The sequence below is a fragment of the Lissotriton vulgaris genome, chromosome 6, assembly GCF_964263255.1.
Source record: "Lissotriton vulgaris chromosome 6, aLisVul1.2, whole genome shotgun sequence".
Taxonomy (NCBI): Eukaryota; Metazoa; Chordata; class Amphibia; order Caudata; family Salamandridae; genus Lissotriton; species Lissotriton vulgaris.
In genome coordinates, this window is record NC_141694.1 from 1,492,521,616 (window position 1) to 1,492,544,622 (window position 23,007).

At 44.3% G+C, this 23,007-nt stretch overlaps 1 protein-coding gene across 1 annotated transcript in view; it reads left to right on the forward strand.

Moving 5' to 3' along the window:
- Positions 1–23,007, forward strand: part of CIMIP6 (ciliary microtubule inner protein 6) — a 225,813-nt gene that overhangs the window by 193,135 nt on the left and 9,671 nt on the right. Inside the window, exon 4 of the mRNA XM_086925426.1 lies at positions 6,438–6,553. Within this exon, the coding sequence (XP_086781552.1) occupies positions 6,438–6,553 (116 nt within the window). The remainder of the gene's footprint in view (positions 1–6,437; positions 6,554–23,007) is intronic.

Consider the following 23,007-nt stretch of genomic DNA (forward strand, 5'->3'; position numbering starts at 1 on the left):
TCTTCCCATCACATTGTTTGCGGTATGTTGCCATTCTCCCCGGTGTATTAATTAGAACAGACGACTCAGCTCGTTGGTGCGCGGTTGGCATCCACCATTTATCACGCCGCTGTCTGGGGAATGGGTTGGATCAGAAATACGAGCGGCGGAGGGAGATCTGGTGTGCGGTATTATTCACTTACATACAGGACTTAATGGTTGAAGAAAGTAAACACCCGGAAAGCAACAACGAGCAAGGGTGAGGAATAGAGAGAGGTGCATTGGGAGAAAGAGGTCACAAGAAACAGGAAAAGAAAAAAAGAAAGAAGGAACGAAAGACAAGAAGTGGCAAAGACAACAAGCTGCGGGCGGGGGAGAGCTCCTGGCAAATGGCCGGAGGAAAGCCGGATGGGGGCAGGAGAGCCTGGTGGGGGGGCGGGATTGCGAGCGAGGGGAGGAGAAGTGTGGCAGGCAGATGCGCGGAGGGAAGCCGGATGGGGGCGGGGGTTTCTGTGTTTTTGAATGAATGTTGGTTGCGGATTAGGGAGATGTGCGTGCTTGTGTGGTCACGTGACCAGCTTTTGTGGTCACGTGACTCACATGCACTGTGAAGAAACCGCAGTGGTTTGACGAGTGGATCGAGCCCTTGAATTTTCGCCTATTACATTCGCAAGCGAATGATAATAGGCGAAACCTAAAAACTGTTAAATGAGTCTTTGAAAAACTGCAGTAGCAGAAGCTAACCCAATTGGTAACCTCTTATACTGGAAACATCCAAATTGAGTAATGAACGCTGTATATGGTTACTCTTCTCACTTAAGGTAATCTGGTGGTATGCAGCAGACAGGTCGATGGATGAAACCATTTGGCATCCTTTTGATTTCTGAGGAAGGGGAAATCTATTCACAATAATGTTGTTACTGAGATGCCTCAAATCTATGCACAATCTGAGTTTACCATTACTACGTCTGGCCACGACGATCGGAGAAATCTATTCAGCAGACTCAATAGGCTCAATAATGTTAGCTTCAACTAACTCTAATTCTTTTTATTCATCCTTCCTTGACAAAACAGGAATATGTCTTACTTTATATATTTTAGGACATGCATCAGGTTTAACACAATACGATGCTCACAGTCAATTAGATTTCCAATAATTCCAGCAAAGACTTTAGGGAACTTCTTCAAAATCTCAACACAAAGCAAGTCAATGTCATTTAAAACCATTACATGGTCAGGGCTGTTGGGATTCAAAATAATGTCTATATTTCCCTCATCCTTCCAGCCTAAAACTGCGGGTCCTTTTGCGACATACAACTTACCAACAGACTATCGGTCTTTAAATTTGAAAATGAACGATCTATAGCCAACCATGACAATTTTTTCAACAGAAAATCCTTCTGAGTCAATTTCGGGTTCCAATAATTTGTCACCTAACCGTTTGACAAATAAAGTCTTCTAGGTCTCTTCATCCACAATAGTATAAGGAGACCCGGAGTCCACATACATTTGCAAAACAACACCACCAATCAGCATGGAACATGGTTTCTTTCTGTGCGTATCTCCATTGTCACTAATGTTCCAAATAAACAGTTCTTTAGAGACAGAATTCTGTTTTTCATTACCACAGTATCTTAAGATGAGTTTTTCAATACTGGACTACTCATCACTCGAACTCCCCTCAGCATCATCTACAGACTTCACTCGCCTGCACCCCTTCCTCCTACATACTTTAGCAAAGTGACCAACCACCCCACAACTGAAACACTTTTGCTTAATAGCAGGACAGGATCTACTAGATGCTAACTGTGATGCACTACCGCAGTGGAAACAGCTCAAATTCCCCTTTTTGATGAACTCTTGGTTCTTCACCAATTCTTTCTTGGATTTCATCATGCTCTTTGCTTTGATTTTACTGACAACCACTTCAGACACTTTATTAAATTCTTGCTTAAGTATTTTAGCACTGGGGCTGGACTTTTCAGCCTTCCTAACAATGACTAAAATGTCTTTCAAATCAGTGTCTCAGTTGATCCATAACCTCTCCTGAATGGCAGGATCTTTCGCATGCATCACTACCTGGCCTCCGATACATTGATCTTGCAGATGATCAAACTTACAATCAGCAGCCAACTTCCTAAGAGCAGACACATACTCATCTACAGTCTCATTCACCTCTTGTTTTCTATGGAAGAATATGTATCTTACTATACCTATGTACACTTTGGGTGCGAAATAATGATCAAAATCCTTCACAATAGCATCAAACATATTGACATCCCCATTCCCTAGGGCTTTTGTCATTTCCTTATATGCTTTAAGTCCACCTAGAACAACAGAATGTAATAAAATCCTTTTTTTTACTTTCCGGTGTCATCTTCCACTCTTCATCAATAGTATATATAAAATTCAAGAAATAAGCTTTCCACTCTGTCCATTTCATGCAAGGATTTCCTCCAGCGGGATTAAAGATCTGCGGTGGCTGTAGGGAAAAATTTTGACTAGCCATATCTGGATAGTGTGTTATAATCCAGGAAAACTATACAGATATCACACAGTGTCTTTTTTTCACCCAACAGAGGGACTAGTTCACTGTAAGAATTAACAATTATGAAGAGGTAAGTTATTTCCAGCTGTTTTAACCCTGGCAAATAGCTGTAATATATATTTCCTCGTGAAAACAAAACTTCCCACCTCAAGGGGCTCAGTGCCAAACTGTGTGCTAATACTGAGTCGCATCAATTCTATAGTAAAGGTGTGCGTGTCACGGCGCGTTTCCGTTGATTCACCCGATGTAATAATTCAATGCTGAGGTATGTGCACCACCGTGCACTGGCAAAATAACTGAAATCAGCTGAGCTTTCAAAGTAAAGGTGTGCGCGTCACTGCGCATTGCCGTTGTTCCTCAACCAGTGGGACCGCTGATGTGAGAACATGATTTATGGTCTTATATGCATTAACCAACAAATAATAGGTCATCGCAAATCTGGATCTTTCAAGATGGTGCCACGCAAGGTGACGCAACCTGACCTGCATCAGAATTAATGCGCCCAACAATGCACTGCAACAGGAATTCACCAGTAGCCCCAGAGTTCAACAGCCAAGATTCCATGGAGGCGGAGGCAGAATGTCGGCAAAGTAGCCTGGAACGCCTCAAAAGAACCAATGTGGATTCTATGCTCGAGCTGGTGCAACCCTCAAACAAGCCGAAGGTTAAATCTTAACAGTAAGGTGCCTCAGACACCCCATGAGCCCTTAAAATCGCAAACGATATGACCTGAGCTTGTCTTCAATGAATCGGTCTCGCAAAGCGATGTGGTAAATTCCTCTTCTTGAACGAGTAAACACCAACAATCTTGAGAACTTAATCTGCATGAACATCAACGTTCGTAGTTTCCATTAAATGTGGGTTCACCAGTGTTTCGCTCGTCACCACTTGTAAAGTTGAGCCGGACACGGTGAACGTAGGAAAACTTCTTTATTGACAGAACACTGGTATGCAGCAAGGAGGAAGGGAAAACCCTTCTGCTTTCGTCCAGCTCCAACGTTCACTGTCGGAACCCCATAATCGAATCACAGACGTGGATCGCATCACAGAACATGGAACACAGTACAATAAAATAAACACAACACCCTTATTACGCTGGATCTGTGATAACTGCCGTCAATTACCTACACCAGAATTACAATTATCGGGGGTCCCAGTAGATTTGGGGACAGGGATATAATGGCAGTTAGGAGTTTTTGAGGAATAAGATTTGGAAAATGGACTCATCGTGCCAATGTTTGTATGCTTTTCCCCAGTATCCCTCCCGAAGACTTTGCCTGGTTGAACGTGGTGAAATCTCCAGTTGAAATGTGGAGCAAGGGTCAACCCACACAACCCAATACCGTCCCCATTGAAATTATCAGGCCACTCGTAATAAAAGTCCAAAACATCATATCAAAACTACGGTATTCCATTTGAGTCAGACTGATGGTTCAATGAAAAATGCATCACTGCAGAGATCTGTATTAGACCCCATGGCTGAAGGTTCAAATGTCAGGGTGCCCACTCAACCTTTCATCTTCAAAAGGTTGCTAACCTTAGTAATATTGAGTAAAAATAGACATCTGTCATCTCTCACTAACACCAAGAGACCTCATTTGGAGTCATCTCCCGCTCTACAGATCCACCTGTTATGTTATTTTAAGTCGGAAAACTATGGTTACATTTTGGCCAATGCTATGGAGTACTATACCATTGTCTTCTTTCACCAACATAAAAGTGGAATTGTTCTCCTTACTTCTTCCCATAATATATACTCCACAGGGAAATTTGGTTCTCAGGGATTCATTTTTTTACACAATCTTACATTCTAATATCAGTACCACAAAACATTTGTAAGGTTATGTTTACACCCTATGAATGTGATCTCGAAAACACAACCCCTTGGTTGTGTTTTCGAGATTACCTTAGTGACTTTTGGTCTGTAAGTTTAATTGATGTTGCTTTCCAGTCAGCCCTCTATTTCCAGAATTAATGTACTACAAAAACACTTCTGAGATGAAAGTATGTAGCTCTGCTACGTGTTATTTATTGTGCCACTGTATTTTAAAATTGAATTAAGAGTATGTGCTGGTTTCTAATGTCTAGTCTATTTAAACTTACCAAAATAGTTTTTTTGCTAAACCTAAAATATACTAACATTAATATTAATATTAATAATAACTGGGGTTGTGCCTGCATATTATTCAGTTCATGGTACTCTCTGTAGTGGAGTAATGAGGTCATACGTCTATGTGTGTTCTGCAGGTCACAAATTCAGATCTTGCATGGGTACTAGTCACCCTTAATAGGGTGATACAATGAAAAGCACTGCAGTGGGTAACAGTGACAATAATAACTGTTATTCACAGTAATCCAAAATAGCAAAAAATATAGTATAAAAGGATATATCAGATCTGTGTGTCATTATAAGCCTCCTGCACATGGGTTTATCAGCACTGTCATTCTGTCTTTCCAACCTGCCCCCTGTAAAGCCATTTGCTTTTTATGAAAAGTTAATGCCAGTGGCTACAACTGCATTTAAACAACTTGGTGGGCTGTACGTCTCTTGTTATTCTGCTGAACTTGTAAACAGCAGTATTTCTCACTGCTGATAGCTTGATGAAGTCCTAATTGACCACCTGGCAACTGTCCGCCTAAGCAGAAGATATGGGTGCATAATGTAGGGCAGTTAAAGAAGTTAATGCCTGCAGCGTATAAAGGCATTAGGGCTATCAGCACACGATCTTCAATACTCCCCCACCGGCAGACACACATGGCTTTGGAGCATACTTTCAATCATCTCATCAACATTAAGCCAAATAATGTAATGAGTTTTAATTATTTATGTGGGTTTATGCAAAAACAGCGTGAATGCCCGCTTTCAAAATCTTCTGTTCGGCTCAGTCAATATTGGCATTCCATAGACTGCTAACTATGATTTGGTATTTGTGTTTCATATCTCTTTCAAACCTAGATCACACAACTGTTTCACTGTATCTATGCATGCTTTACAATGGAATTACTGAGAATCCATAATTACTGTACGGTCTTAGCCATTTCTGTGCAATGAGCTTTAATATTTGTCATTAATATGGCGGTTACAATGGTACTTTCTCTCCAAGTATTAAACTTTTGATGATTAATTGTTATATTTTGGATCTGACATGTCAATCATAGACATAGCTATCCTACGCACCTTTGCCAATTAACAGCAATGAGCCTGATTCACAAGGTTACTTTACACTTTTTGGGTAATTTACACTTTTGAGCAGGTTTACAAGTTTTGGCTGTTCACAAAATCCGAAGTGCAATTTACTTCTAAATGAAACAACTGTAGAAAGCCCAGCACCACATATTGCAATCCACTGGTTCTGAAGCACCCTCCCATAAAAAATAATGTGTAAAAATAATCTTCAGACACAGCAAGCGACTGCTACTTTGAGGCAGGTATAGATGCCGTTTCATACAGTGGCTTATCCCAGGCTCGAGTTTAAACGAGAAATATGGGCCCTGTATTGTTGTGCGTCTAGTAAAACAGAGCGATATTAAGGATTCAGTGGGGCTCTCAGGCCTCAAGACCCCAGTGCCACTGCACCTGCTGCATCCCTGCTTTTATACCACTAGTGGTTACTTGATATGGGAAGTAAATCCTGCTGTGAAGGGCTCAGCTAGCACTTACTCCCAGTTTCAGCTATTCCCCGCGCACTCTCCACTCCCTGTGTTATTAACATGCATGAGGCCCAGGAAGGTGCAAACGAAGGAACCATGTTTTCCGGCCCGTATAATTAGGTGCCAATCAATGACTGCTTCATGCCGCCTCTCAGCACTTAAACTGTCTATATTTTCATAACAGGAGTCATATTTCTCTATTCTTTAACGATGTCCAACATACTAATGTCCATTTTTTTCTTGCATTGTTTATTTATAGTTCCTCTTGCTACTCCACGGACAGCTTCGCGCCTTCCAAAACTGCTGCTGGAGAAGATGTCGTTTCAGAACAATTATGATACCCGAAGATTTACTAATGAACCCCCGCGAGGAAAGGTGAGACATGCACACAGCCTCCAAGAGCCCTAGGCTCAAGGTCCTAAAGCACGGATGATTTGAACCAATCATGCATTAGTGGTAATCAGTTCATTCTCTGAATGTGGCCTTTGAGATAATTTATATAGAAATAGGAAACCGTGCATCTAATTCTGTTCTGTACTAGAAAACTGTTTCCTGCAATTAAAATAGCCATGTGAACTAAAGGCCAGGGCCTCTAACGTCGATTTAATACAATTATCCCTGCATCCAGCTTGGGCAAGTAAGATATTTGTTGCTATGAGAGCGTAGATGCCTGGCTCGGCTCCGCTCGGCTCCAGTCACAGACTCAGAATATCATATGGAGCTTCTGGCACCGCAGCCACGTCTTTCTCTCGCGCATCTGCTCCTGGGATCACATACAAACCATAGCTGAAGACAGCAACACTGTTAGTACTTAATTTGAGCCGGTGCTTTCCGGTGCTCAGCACCAGCAATTAATTGTCAGCACTGACTCGAGGGACAGTCCACCACATGGTGGCGCTGTCTGTCTAATTTTGAGATATTCACAACAGCAGTGTTTAATAAGTCAATATACATTAAAAAAGAATAACACATAGCACTCATACCATTATTATAGCTTTTAGTGGCCTGGAATAGTCTGCATTGTCATACTTGTAGGAGTGCAATGATTGGTTGTTGTGTTGATAATGTCATTTGTAGCGCCACCAGGGACTATGGGTGGTGCAGGCTGAAGTGAACGCCAGAGAAGGGCCCTGGCACTTACATTTTCTACAAACTAAGCACAGCCAGGGATCCTCATCCTACCTAATTAGCTCCTTTTGACAAAGTGAAGATAACTTCCTGCACACCAGACTGAACAAATTCGGAATAGAAGGGTTTGCACTAAATCAAAGATGTGCCACTTTGGCTCCAAATGCAGCCCATAAACAAGTAGAGCCCCAGAGGGTTCCGCACTCGTCCCTCTGTTCAGTAGCTGGCACCCCACTAATGTATCTGCTGCTTTGATATGTCATGTACCAGCTATTAAGAGGACACATGAATAAGCATCAGCCACCTACTCCAAGTCTACCTCTGTTGAAGTATCCTGTGAATGATGAGAAACCACCTCAAACTGAAGACGAAGAAAAGAAGAATCCTTGTCTGAGGCAAACTGACCCATGCTCCTTTGGCACTGTCCTTGCCAAAATGCACGGGCCATGCCCAACACTATTACAAATGTATTAAAAGGCTAACTGTAATAATTAAATCAGAACTAACTCAAGAATCACACATCAGTCCAAAGTGGCTTCTTTCACTTTCACACATGAGACATGGGGCTTGATATACAGAGCATATTTGAGGTCGCAAGAATTGTGCCGTTTGCGACTGCAAAAATTATTTTATAAATGTACAAAACACCAAATGGTGATTCAGTAAATTGATACCAAATCGCAATTTGGTTTGCGACCAAATACTGATTTGGGATTTCGAAGGACGTGTTTGGAGCATCACTTCCAAGTTCTGAATCGTAGTGGTATGTATTAATGTTTTGCAACCAAATCAATAAAAAAAAATCAGTGGGTAAAAGGAAAAATATTAATTTGCTCTAAGCTCACAGAAAGGGATTTATTTTGAAAAATAAAGTTTTACAGTGCGATAGGGTCTATATTACTAAGACTTATCAGCTGAAAAAAATCAGTCACTGTTATGTTTACTGATATCTGTTTAAGACCTCATGGAAGCTACCACACTAGCCCTGAGGAAATCAATTTTTTTTAAAAATAACAATTCTGTTCAACAAATGAGATTCAGAAAAAAGAGAAGCAACACAGGAAAATTGTTTTTCAAGGAAACTTATTATTTATATCTTCAAATCAAATTCAAATTTTGCAAGGGTTCATAATCAAAGTGATTGCAAATAAATCTTGAGTATAAGGAAACGACAAAATCAATCCATTAATACATAAGAAAATCAATCCAGTCTGTAAATAAAATAGAAAGTTGACTCCTTTTAGAAATAAACAGATAGTCAGATGCAGGGTGTAGACATGGACTGGTGTGTCGACGTTTCGGTCTCAAAGGTTTTATCCAAGGACCATCATCAGGACAGTAAATTTTAATGTAGTACGGATGACCCCTATAAAATAATGTAATTATGAAATTAACAAACATTCTTTCCAAGTGTTGCTGACATATAATCATTAAATCTATACAATTTATTATATACATACATATAAACTATTTACATTTCAAAAATGTATGTAAAAAAGTAGCTTCACAAACTAATCAGTGTGGTGACAAAGAATGCTGGCTTACAGGATTACATTTAAGATTGGATCTGAGATAATGCTCAAAATAGATACAATGAATAACTTACTTATAATAAAAACAGAACGCGCTATGTATGATCAGAGCTGCAGTTCAACATATGAATTCATAACCTGTGAGAAACGAATATAAATAAAGAGAAATTTCACTTTTTTATTCTGATACATAGTACTGATTTTTTAGTTTGTCTCTATGATTTCAAAGAATTATTTTAATTTTTACCTCAGGGAATTAACAAATTTCCCTTATTGTTTGCGTTCCTAGTGGTAATCCAGATACCCAAATTTTTTTCTTTATTTCAGGGTACGGGTATGCTGAAATAAATAAAATATATTTTGTAGCGCCGGACTTTTACATGATTGTATGTATGGTCGCTTTACTTAGAGCTACAGTTTGATTATTTATGAAAAAAGTAACTGAGCGAGTATATAACATCATTCTGTCCTCTGGTCTAGAACAGGTATTAGCATTTTCTGAATAGTAGGTCAGAACATTAGTTCGTCAGAGTCAGTTGTGAATCTCGGGCATACATTAACTCATGCTCGTCTAAATGAAGACATTTGATGTTGCCAAGATTGAATTTGGCATATTAAGTCAGAGGTCCTACGTATTATGCCTGGTAACTAGCAGTGAGATAGAAGGACTAAAGTCACATTGTCGGAATATAAAAGCGGCTTGTAGTCACGGTACGTATGAGGAACTGACACGTTTAGGCACTCAGCACATATGTGGGAAACCCGCATTGCACTAAATCGTTGTCGTCAGGGAAGTTACTTAAGCATTGTCAGAGTCGATACGGCTTCGTAAGTTATAGAGTTCTATATGACTACGTTCATTACAAAGGTATTAAAGAGAACGGTTCTAGCGTTTTAAATAGACGTCAACTATATGCCGTGGCCAGAGTCTATACGACTTCGTAAGTTACAGAGTTCTATACGACTTCGTTCATTACAAGGGTTTTAAAGAAAACGGTTCTAGCATTTTAAATAAACGCCAACTATATGGCGTGGCCCTATTTACTTCGGCATATTTATGCTGTCTACTTACTTCTCAGTCATAAAGCAACGGACGCACAGGCTCATCAGCATCGGGTCAAAGATGATCAAAGGATTGGGCCAATCAGAGCGTATTTATACTTCCCTCACGTTAAACGTGATAGTCACGTGTACTGCTTGTGACTGATGTTATTTCTTATTGTGAGAGACGGCGGCCATCTTAGAATAGCCACGTTACTGTGTATTTAAGGTTAAAAAACACACATAATATTTGTCATGATTTGTATGGTTTTAACAAAGACCCAATGTCACCCGATTATTATTCAGCGCTTCTGTCCATAATTACAGAACTCATTTTGTCAATTTCGAAAAACAGGATCGGGCGTTGTTATGTGCTCGATTTAGAATTCGTGATTCGTGAAGGCTACAGAATAATATTCAAAGCTCAAATGAAATCAGTGTATGAGATATCGAGTTGCTGTATAGCATACATTTTTACCGGACTTGTCAACAGGAAAGGATACATTGTTACCGGACTAGCCAACAGAAAGGACCGGCTGCTTGCCTATCACTTCAGTGATGCAAATGAGTTTAACATTCAGTTCGTATCCAGGTCATGACAGATACAGAAACTTGTGTGACACACATTGTTGGAAGTTTTTTATCAGGCTGGCGCAATAGCATGGCGTGCACATTCTTATAATTCATATGGATTTCATATATAAGACTATCCGCTGTATACATTCCACTAGGAAGTTTGCAATATCCAGATTTCAAATTTATGCACTGATACAATAAAAATTATTTATTATATATACTTCACTCTGGGGTTTTACATAACATGGATTTTAAATACCACCTGCCACCTGTCGCAGTTGTATTGCGCTCACATTCTAACGGTTAACCTAAGGTTTATGTTATGCTGTCATGTATGAAACTCAGTTGGGTACCTATCTCAAAAAAGCAATCTCAAGTTATGCAGGTCAATGTGTGCCATTCGGTCGAGGAATTCAGCCCATTTCTAACGCTGTTGGCAAGCTCGATCCATTGATTTTCTTTTAGTGTCAGGAGTCTGTCTACATTTGGTTGTCTGATAGTTGGTTTGATGACATCTATGACCCACCATTTTATCTCCTTTTCATTGTGGTTTAGGTGAAGAAAATGTTCCACAAGGGGTGCATTTTCTGTTTTACACCTGATCCTGGACTGGTACTGCAGGATTCTTTGTTTAATCATTTGCGTGGTTTTGCCTATGTATATCATACCGCATAGGCATTGTATACAGTACACCACATTTTGTGTACGACAATTAGAGAAATTCTTGATCTTCATTGTTTTGCCGTTAAGATCAAACGATTTAATATTATTGGTGGTGTCACAAGCAGTACATTTGTTGTATTTGTAGTGCCCTGTCAAGGGGACCAGTTGTCTCATATTGTCAACAAGGTTTTGGTTGTCATTTTCATATGCATGTACTAGCCTGTCCCGTAGGTTGCGACCACGTTTGAATGAGAAGAGTGGCTTCTCTTTAAATTCAGGTAGCTCTGACAGCAATGGCCATTGTTTTAGTATTACTTTTTTTCAGTTGATTGCTGATGGTACCGAAGGTTGTAACGCAGACAAGGGGATAACTTTCTTTACGGACATGGTTGGTGAGTAGCAGATCACGATTATTGTACCATGCTCTCTTCAATGATTGTTTAAGGAGTTTGTTTGGATATCCCCTTTCAGACAATTTATTTTTTAATATCTTTGCCTCTCTGAAGTAATCTGTTTTCTTGGTACAATTTCTCCGTAAACGGAGAAATTGGCCAAAGGGCAGGCCATCCCGCAAAGCCTTGGGGTGATGGCTGCTATACTTTAGGAGGGTATTTCTGGACGTGGGTTTAGTGTAGAGTGTTGTATACAACGTATTGTCCTCATTGACTTTGATTGTAATGTCAAGGAAATTCATCTGATGATTGTTACTTTCAAGGGTAAATGACAGGTTAGAATTTCTTTCATTGAGCCACAGATGAAAGCTGGTGAGAAGGTCTTTGCTGCCTCTCCAGATGACAAAAAAGTCATCGATATACCTGAGCCAACAAGATATGTTGGCCAGGTAAGGATTCAATGGATGGTAAATGAATCTTTTCTCAAATTCTGCAACATAGATATTAGCAATATCTAGGGCAAAAATTGCCCCCATGGCTACCCCTTTAAGTTGTTGATAGTAACTTCTTTCGAATAAGAAGAAATTCTCACACAAGGGGATTCTGATACATTCTAGTATGAAGTTAGTTGGTACTTCATGTGGTCTGCTACGACTGTCAAGGAGGTCTTCCAATATAGCCAAAGCCTCAAGTTGAGGAATGTTCGTATACAGGCTTTCTATGTCCTTAGTGACCAAATATTCTTCATCTGGGTTAAAAGAATGGTTTTCCAATTTATTAATGACTGATGTTGTGTCTTTAATATAAGTTTCAGATCCTACAGCAAATGGTCGAATAAAGTAATCAGCATATTTGGCATGGGGTTTTAGTATTGAGTTACATCCTGACACTATGGGTCTCCCTGGTGGTTGAGTGGTGTTTTTGTGTACCTTAGGAAGAATGTATAGCGCTGGTACTGTAGGCCCTTTGTTTGTTAGGAATAGTGCTTCTTTTTCACAGAGCCAGCCTCCTTCTACACCGATTTGACTTAGGCATGAAATCTCTTTTTCTAGTCTAGATGTTGGATTAGCAGAGAGTCGTTTATAGTTGTCTGTAACAGAGAGCTGAAGTTGAAGTTGAAAGTACTTAATAGAGCGCACTGCGACCAAGCGGCTTCTTGGCGCTGGGGTTTGACAGAAGCACACAGAGGCTGACCTGGGGAAATTTAAGAGGGATAAGCTTGGGCAAACAGGTGGGTCTTAAGCGCTTTGCGGAACTGGGGGTAAACAGTGATAGACCTGATGGTCAAAAGGAGACTGTTCCAGAAGCGGATTATCTACTGAAGATGGACTATCTACTGGTTTCCTTTTTGGGGAAAGATTATAATGTCCGTATCTTTCCAGGACTCGGGGGGCTTCCATTATACTGTACACCCCTAAACAGATCAAGTAGAAGAGGTGTTATAGCTTTTCCTAGGATCTTGTAAACCTCCAACGGTATCTTGTCGGGACCAGCAGCTTTCCCTGATGCCATTCCTAGCAATGCTAAGTGAACTTCCTCTAGAGTGATTTCTTCTTCTAGCTCTTCTTTGATTGGCCTATCCAGGTCACCTCCGAGTTCAATGCTAGTCACCAACCATGCTATATCCTGCGCCGCTTCTGCTCCCCCTTTATTAATATCATCCTGATACAAAATGTGATAATAGTTCTGAAACCCTTTGATGAAATCTTCTGGATCAATATATACTTGTCTGTTTATTTTAATAGAGGGAATTAAATTAAAAGATATCTTTTGCCTAGCACGAAGAGCTAGCCTCCTACCAACTTGCTCTCCATTTTGTAAGCGTTATTCCGATGGGATTGATATTCCTCTGCAGTTCTCTGTGTTAACCAGCTATTTAGTTCCGCTTTTAAAGTGATTATTCGGTACTGAGTTTGACACCCCCACTTGTCCCTGCGTTATTATCGAGATGTGCTCCTCCTCTGCCCTGTCCAAGTCCCACATTAGTAGTTGATTCTTGATCTCCTGTTGCCTCCTAGCCCTGGCAACAAAACTAATAGCTTCACCTCTAAGAGGGTCCTTAAAAGAATCCCAGACATTCCCCCTGCTAGCGCTGTATCTATTTATATAAAAAAATTCTTGCATCCACTTTTTAATAAATTTGGTCTATTCATTATTCGCTAGCAGTTTCCTATTGAACGTCCATTTACTCCGTGGCCTCTTAAAGCTCGCTATTTCAAGTTCTAAAATCAAAGGGTTATGATCAGATATTATCTTAGGAAGTTTCTTGATACCAGCTCGTTCTAATAGATCCCTTGTACCATAAAAATAATTAATCCTGACATATTTTTTATGGGTACAGGAATTATACGTGTATCCGGAATTATTTGGATTTTTTATAGCCCAGATATCTGCCAAACCATGGCTTTCTGTAAGGGAGTTTAACACCCTGTAAACCCTGGGCTTTCGATCAGAATATCCCCCTTGTCTCAGCTGCCTGGATCAAAAATTTGCTAGCATTCGCGACAAGAATTTTCAATTCTATTAAGGACACGGAGGCGAGGATTATGCTTCTCAAACTTTACTGCATCAACACAGCAGCCAATGAAAATATATTATTTTCTCAAGTAAACAATAAAATTACTACATTTCCCATGAACACCATGGTTATAGGCACGCCCCCACAGTCCATAAGAACCCCTTGCGTGCACATCACTTCCTCTTTCTTTGAGGCGATAAGTCCATAACGTGAACCAAACAAAACAGTCCATAACATGAACCAAACAAATCCTCCAACGTGGAAGAAGAACTTCAGGATGTCATCTCGACGTCAGTCGTCAGTCACTCCGACTTTTTCTCAGCTCCTGAAATAAAGGAAATAACACCACCGTAATCACTGAAATAACTGGGTGGGTAAGCGTTTGATATACAATACATTACGCCGGGTGGGATAATCCTCGCCTCCGTGTCCTTAATAGAATTGAAAATTCTTGTCGCGAATGCTAGCAAATTTTTGATTCTATTACAGGACCGGAGGCTTCAGATTATGCTTGGTTTAACGCTGAGTAAACACAACAGAAGTAATATCACCCACCGGCTTATAATAAAAGGTTTTAAATGTCGATTCAGACGACCAATCTGCACAACGCATGATATCTTGAATACTGGAACCTAAACCATATGATTTGGACGCCATAGCGCCTCTCACAGAATGAGCACCAAAAAGTTGCGTATCTACACCAGCTTCTTTCATCACATCACGAAGCCATCTCGCTATAGTGGCTGCCACCACCGGTTTAAAGGGTTTTTTAACACCAATCAACAACCCTGCGGCCGCAAGGCCTTAGTACATTCCTCGTAGCATTTTAAGCATTGAACCACACACAATTTTTCATTTGCAGGAAAAGCATTGTATGAAATATGTCTAGATAAAGTTTTTGTGCGACCTGTAATATGAAAAGAAACCCCTTCCGGGGAAAACACTCTACCTGTAACGTCGAGCGCTCTCACATCAGAAGTCCGCCTGCAAGATGATAAGCACAGCAACATAGCTAGCTTTGCCGACAATTGTTTCCTAGAGAGGAGACTATTGACCGGCCATTTGTTGAATAAATCCAGAACCAATGACACATCCCATAACCCAGTATACTTGGGTTTGGGCGGGTTGGCTACCCTGACTCCCTTTAGGAGTTTGCATACCAGTGGATGCATACCCACCGGTTTGCCATCAATCCGACTATGGCCCGCAGAAATCGCGGAACGGAAGTTGTTCACCGACCTGTACGCCAGGCCGAGTCCCGCCTTTTCGGTAAGAAAATTCAAAACTTGGGACAACTCTGCCCCCACGGGATCCAGGTGTCGTCCCATGCACCAATCCACCCAGCCTTTCCAGGCCGAGGAATAACGCTTCCTGGTGGAAGGCGCCCATGCCTGCTTGATGAGCTCGGCAGCCTGTCCCGAAATGCCTGGCAAGTGCCACTGTTGCCGGAAAGCCTCCATGCCATCAGCGACATCCTGCCCTCTACCAGTAACGGGTGTTGTTCCTGTTGAGGGCCCTGCAATAACCAACTCGAGTCCGGGAGCATCCTCGGACTGTCGCAGCTCCACTGAAGGAGCCTGGGAAACCACGCTTGTGACGACCACCACGGCGTCACCATGACAATTTCCGCCTCCTGCCTGATCACCTGCGTCATCACCCTGGGGATCAATAGGAACGGGGGAAAGGCATAGTGGATCCCCCGAGACCAGTCCTGAAGAAAGGCGTCCGTCGCCGTTGCCAATGGGTCCGGCCTCCAGCTGAAGAACCGGGGAATCTGAAAAGTCAGTCTGGAGGCAAACAGGTCCGTCTGAAACGGACCCCAGATTTCCTGTAGCCAATGGAAGACACGAGGGCACAGCTTCCAATCGCTGTAATCCCTCAAGTGCCTGGAATTCCAGTCCGCCACCTGATTGGCTTGGCCCGGGATATACTCCGCTATCACTGATATTTGATTCTGCAGACAATAGTGCCAAAAATCCTTGGCTATCTGAACAAGCATGGATGACCTCGTGCCGCCCAACTTGTTGATATACCTCACCGCCGACACATTGTCCAGGCGGAGGAGGATGCAGCAAGATGTCTGCTTCGGGGATAACGTGCGAATCGCGAACGACCCCGCCAACAGTTCTAAACAGTTGATGTGCATATCGAGCTCTTGAGCCGACCATCTGCCGCCTGTAGAAACCTCTCCACAGCGCGCGCCCCAGCCCCACCGGCTGGCGTCGGACTCGATGATTACCTCCGGTTGGGATCCAAAGATCGCCCTGCCGTTCCATGCATCTACGTGACTGAGCCACCACTGTAGTTCTGTCCGAACTTCTTCCGACAGAGGGACCGAATCGGTATAAGAAAGGCCTCTTTGTAGATGTTGGATTTTGAGGCGTTGTAGCGCCCTGTAATGCAACGGCCCCGGAAATATGGCCTGGATGGACGATGCCAATATACCCACAACTCTGGCCAGCGTCCTGAGGGTCACCACCCGTCTGTCTAGCAACTTCCTTATTTCCTGTTTCAAGTCCCGCAACTTGGCCTGAGGGAGGCGTAGTTGCGAGGTCTGGGAATCGATCATGAATCCCAAGAAGTCTACCATCTGTGTCGGAGACATCACAGACTTCTTCAGATTGATCACAAAACCTAAACTTTGCAGCAAGGCTGTAGTCATGTTCAGATGTCGCGAGAGAGTGATCTGGTCCTGTGCCATGATCAAGATGTCGTCGAGATAAATAATTAGTCTCACACCTCGTTCCCTGAGGTACGCTACCACTGGCTTCATCACCTTTGTAAAGCACCATGGAGCGGAGGAAAGACCGAAGGGAAGAGCCGAGTACTCGTAACACTGGTTCTCCCACATGAATTGAAGAAACCTGCGGTGAGGTGGAAAAATCGGTATAGATAGATATGCATCCTTTAGGTCTAGGCGTACGAACCAATCCTTCTCTTGCAGCAGGTCTGCCAGGAGGTGAATACCCTCCATCTTGAAATGGTTGTACGTCAAGTACTGGTTGAACTCTCTTAGGTTTAGCACCAACCTGTTGCCGCCCCCTTTTTTCTGGACAAGGAAGACGTTGCTGAGGAAAGTACGGGGACTCTGTCTGCAACGAGATATCGCCCCTTTCATCAGTAAATCTTCCACCTGCTCGCTTATAAAACTGCGCTCTTGTAGGGAAAAATGGAGAGGTGGAGGGGGAAACGCCTGCGCCGGGCTGGAATAGAACTCTAGGCGAAAGCCCTGCACCGTCTGTAGCACCCACGCATCCTGCGTCAAAGTTCGCCACTGCGCCATGCAATGCTGCGTGCGCCCCCCCAATGGAAGGAGGGAAACATCTGAGGCACTCACCGGTATTCTGGTATGATTTGAAGTTGGCTCTGTTGTTCCCCGACTGGAAACGTCCGCGGTTGAACTTCCTCTTGGACGGATAGAAGGTGCCGCCACGGGTGGAGTCCCACTCTCCACGTCCGCGGCCAAAGTCACCGCGCTGGGATCCTTGTTGGTATCCTCGGCCTGACGAGCGACCCCCGCCTCGTCCGGCCCTGGTGAAAACCCCCTGTGTAAGGGCTCTTTTTATCCCACTCTGGGCCTTGTCCAGCGCGGTAAAGGTACCGACGTACTTTGAGATGTCTTTGACAAACCTGTCACCAAAGAGGAAACCTCCTGCCAGAGGTCCCGGCTCCGCATCAGCCAGCTCCGTCAAATTGCTGTCCATCCGGAGCAATAGTGACTTGCGTCTCTCCGAGGAGATCGCGCAGTTGGCGTTGCCAAGAAGACAAATGGCGCGCTGAGCCCAGCCCGCCAGGATATCCGGGTTCACTGTCCCTTGACCCTCCTTAGCCTTCAGGGCCATCTCCAAGATTTTCGCCAGGGGCCCCACGACGTCCAGCATCTTGTCCTGCCAGCCCCGCCAAGCCCTGTCCAATCCCCTTTTGGGGTCCTTGGAGAATTTCCGCAAGAAAGTAAGCATACTTGCGTCGATTTCTGGAGTGTCCGCCACGCCGTCTGGAAGGTCAGGGCGCGGGCATTCTGACCGCAAGCGGGTCCGAACTTCCCTATTGAAGCCCTTCCGGAGATTTTCATGCAAGTACTCACAGACCGCCGGTGGCGGGATCCAATCCGAAGACCGGGGATGGACTATCTCCGTAGGGTCAAAATCGAATGTTTTGATCCTGTCCTCAGCCGGTTTAGGATCCACTTTGGCCTTTTTCGGGCGAGGAGGGAGTTCCTCCGACGTGTCAGTATCGGTCCCCGTGTCCGTGTTGGAAGTGTCAGTGTCTACGGGGATAGGACGTTTAGCCTTGGCCTTGCCACCCACATACTGCGAACTAAATGAGTCCCTTGGCGGCAAAGAGGCCAATGATTGAGCGTGCGGCCATTGAACGATGTCAGCTGAGTCCGCCGCTGAAGAAGTGGCTGCCTGATTCTTCTTCTTATCCTCATAACCGTGTCTTTTCGCAAAACCCTTCAGTTGTTTTCTAATGGGTCGTAGTGCCTCCGCAAGTGCCTGCTGCACCGTCTGTGGGACTTTCGTCTCCATAGCCGTATTCACTGAAGCTTGGACCGAGGCATCCAAAGCATCGACTATCTTGTCTTCAAGTACAGCTTCTGGCTGTCCATCCATAAGTTCCTCCCCATCATCATACTCCTCATCAGGATAGCGCACCCAACCTTCCATTGTGAAGGCACACACACTGCAGAGCAGTCCAGAACACAGCACTGGGTGAATGGGGGTAATGGGGGGGGTCAGCCCAAGCACACACAAGTAACTGGCAATGTTTCCCAAACCCCCTCAGCAACGCTGTAGTCAGAAGGATCAAGATCCTGGCCCCTCAAGTCCCTGGAGCGTGTGCACACTCTGGGCCCACAGTTTATACAGCCAGCCGATCAATTAGGCAGGCGCTCACACAGGGGGTCCGTCGGTATGTAGAACGCGCGAAAAATGCGTTCCGTGTAAGCTGGGGAGTCGGATCGAGGCGCGCCGCCCAAACGCTGCCAAAAACCTACTGAAAACAAGCCCAATTTGGCAGCGTTTTGGGGCGCGCGCGTCGACCGAGAGCCACCCGGCGCTTGCGTCAGGGCCGACAAGGGAAGCCACTGCGCGCCTCACAGGCTGCCGGTACCGGGCTCCGTGATTACGCGGCGGGCCCCCCGCCGGCCAAAGACCGTGAAATGCAGCGCCCTCGAAGCGCGAGCTCAAGCGGGCAGAACCCGACCGGAGGAAAGTGGTTCGTAAGAGCAAACAAACAAGAACAGAGCTAAGTGCTGCAGTTCGCTAACACATAACCAGCGCGCATACAATAAGAGATTATTAAGGCAAAATACAACAGTATAAACAGTATACGGAGCGAGTCGCCCCAGCAAGCCAAAGCCCATAAACAGGACAGCAATCAATAAGAATAGCCCCACAGGGAAAACCCAAGCACAAACAGAGTGAGGGGACCCAAGGGGAGGTGCACTTAACTCTGGCTTGAGCAGCAAAGAAAGAGGAAGTGATGTGCACGCAAGGGGTTCTTATGGACTGTGGGGGCGTGCCTATAACCATGGTGTTCATGGGAAATGTAGTAATTTTATTGTTTACTTGAGAAAATAATATATTTTCATTGGCTGCTGTGTTGATGCAGTAAAGTTTGAGAAGCATAATCTGAAGCCTCCGGTCCTGTAATAGAATCCAATATCCAGATGTCACGGTTCGCGGCGCTTGCCGCTTCCTGCCATCCTCGCTACCACACACAGAATTGCCGGGATACTCACTTCCGGGCGGAAGATGAGTCCCGGTCTAGTCCTGGGCAGCTGACCTGGGGTTGCTGAAGCACTTCCGGGGGAAACGCTTAAACAACGCGTTTCCTGCCGGCTCAGTGCTTCGAATCTATCCTGATTCTCCTGAAACGCGGAGTTGTATTCCGGAGCCGAGACGCGTCAGAGACTAGCTTGCCTACGCCGCGCTGGAGCGTTACTTCGTATCTGGCCTACGCCGCGCTGGAGCGCTGTTGTTGTTTGGTCTACGCCGCACTGAAACGCTTGTGTTTTTGCACCATATGAAACCCGCGCAGGAGCGCTTGCTTGTTTTCCTTAAAGTCTACACCACGCTGGAGCGCTATTCAAAGTTGTACAGTTTCTGCCTCCATTAACCCTTGCCGCGCAGGAGCGCTGTATTGGGGTTAAGGGTCTTTTGCACAGGAGTGCTTTACTTTTGGGCTTTGTTTTCTCAGACATTGGTTTCCCCATCGCGCAGGAGCGCTACTTGGGGAAATAGCTCCGCTGAGCTGGAGCATTGTACATAGCTTGCTTTTGCTTTCCAGGGATGCCACAGGTTTTGTGACTAAGTTCTACTCCATGCCCCACGCGCAGGAGCGCTTTGCCTTCTGGTTTGACATTTGTTTATTTGTACCTCGGGCAGGAGCGCTTTCCTTTGGTATTAGCTTAGGTACATCGCGCAGGAGCGCCTCACCTTGACTGTCCTTATCAGGAGCTGAAAGGATGTCTGGGTACCGCAGTCTACAGAAGTTCTGTGTGTGTTTTGAGGGGTTGCGTTGAAAGGGGCAGGTGTGGTTCTTTTGTGATCTTGGTCTTTTCTGGTTTCTAGCTGGCACCGAGATACCCCGCAAGCTCCACTCCCATACTAGCCTCTTCATCCTGGCTCCCTTCCCTGCGTCCATCTCATCCCTGGCGGGTCCTGCATTCCACGAGGGTCAGGGTACAGGGACGGGTGCTCTTGTCGTCTCTGCGGAATTGCTTCACAAGCAGAGGTAAGTCTTGTGGGGCACCTGACACCAAAGAGATATTAAAATCTCTACATAAAATTAAAGGGCTCGGCCAGGTAGCAAGTTCTACTTCCAAATCTTCAAAAATCTGGGGATCATCTTGGTTTGATCCATAGATTGAGCACACACCGTACCTCCCACTGCAATTTCTACTATAGCCCACCTCCCCAGCGCATCCACGGCCTTGCGTTTGGCCAAACATAAAGCTGTCTTTGCTAGTATGGCCACCTCCTGAATATTTGAAGTCTGAGTTGTGCATGCCAAAATATTATACCCACCAACCCTCAGTAATTCTCTTATCTCCCAAGGAATGTGAGTCTCCTGTAGACATACTACATCCATGGTAGTCAGCCTCATGAGTTCAGCAAGTCTTGCCCTTTTTGCCCTATCATTCAATCCCGCAATATTCCATGAGCAAATTGTTATCCTCCCCATCTTGGTTTAGTATCAAATTCCCATAATCCTCCTATTAGTAATCTTTTACTCCACTCCTCCATCTTCCGTCTCATGATCTGTTTCTGCTCATTCTTCTCCTTTGGCTGTACTTTAATTTTGTTATCGTTCCTGGATATGCTTTTTTTACCCCAGGTTTTCATCCACCACCCTTCCCTTATCCTTCGCCACCCTTCCATCTCCCCCCACCCTCCACCCCAGTGCCCCAACCTCCCCACACGAGGCGCCCAGACCCAATCTTGAGTCTGTACATAATGAGTGTGCTGCACAGATCGATAGTCCTGATACTCAAAACTTCCTATGCTATTTAACTGGATGCTGTTTCCAAAATCCCAAGTTCCACCCAGAATGGAGGATCAGTGAACCCGCTTCCCATTTGCCCCGTTTCCCAGCCCGCACCTGTTCCTAAATCACACTTTTTTAAAAATGTATTTTCCTTATATATATTTACTTCTACATTTACTTATATACAATTCTCTCTTTCTTTTCTTTTTTTTCCTTTCTCCCTCTCCCCCCCCCCCTCCACCCCCATGATCATGTTCTCTTAATTAAATTGAATACTGGTCTGCATCTACCCAGACAAACGATTCAGGTATTCTTTAGCTTTAACTTCCGACACAAATGTTTTTTATTTCTCCCCCCCAAAATCACTTCTAGACAGGCTGGATTGTTTAAGAAGGCTTGCGCATTCTTGTCCTGAAATGGCTTAATAAGCTGCCTCAACCTCCATCGCCTTTTGACAGTGGAGTGGCAAAAACCAGGTCGGACAAAATACGAAATCTCATTCCTGGTTCTCTTTGATTATGGCCTAGCTTTCTCAAGAACAGCTTGGCGCAGTAAGAAATTGCCAAAATACACCAAGGTGGCACGTGGAAGAGCCCCTGCCCTTGCTGGCTGTTTCTATACAAAGGGAACACAATGAGCATGTTGCACCTCTTGAGCCCAGTTCCAATAAGTAAGCTCCGGGAGTGTATCTCGTAACAGATCCACCACATATGACTGAACATCAGCCCCCTCAAGCCCCTCAGGACCCCAAAGGACCTGCACGTTGTTCCTTCGCTGACAGTTCTCAAACTCCTCCAGGTTCCACTTGACGTCAATGAACTGTGCCTCATGCGAATTTACTAAAGCTTGATTTGTTGCAAGGTCTGATTCAGTAGACTATCCTAGACTCGAGATCCGTCAGCCGTTCCCCAAATACACTGCAGGTCTTAAGTCAGTTTTCGTACCACCCCTTGCACCTTTCGCATTGCTGCCTGGGCTTTGCGTCCATCTTGGCGCGTTTCCTCATGGTGCATTGATGTGGCCTGAAAGATAGCTTCTAGCGTTGGAGATGTAGGCCCAGATGGATCGGAAACAGGTTGGCCGTTGGACATAGGATTGGTGAGTTGATTTATAGGGGTATAATCCCAAGTAAGATCCTTGCCTCCCTGTCTCCTTTGTTTTCCCCTCAAAACTGTTTTAGTCTTACTGCCATCATCCGCCTCCAGATCACCATTACTCAAATCTGTAGTGTTTACTGACGAGTCCTCCGACCATTCGCCACCATCCGATACAGAAAAGAAAAAGTCACTAGGCTCCTTATCTAAATCTCTGTCCATATTGCCATTATTGTACTTATTAGCCTTAGAGGCGCCTTGAGGCTGATTTATATATGCAGCGGCTTGATGGTTGCTCTTGGGGGGGTGTGGTTAAGGTATCCTGCATGTAAGCCTGTTCACCCCCACCCATGTCAGCCTCGCCTGATTTGTCTGTATTTTCTGTATTAGGTAC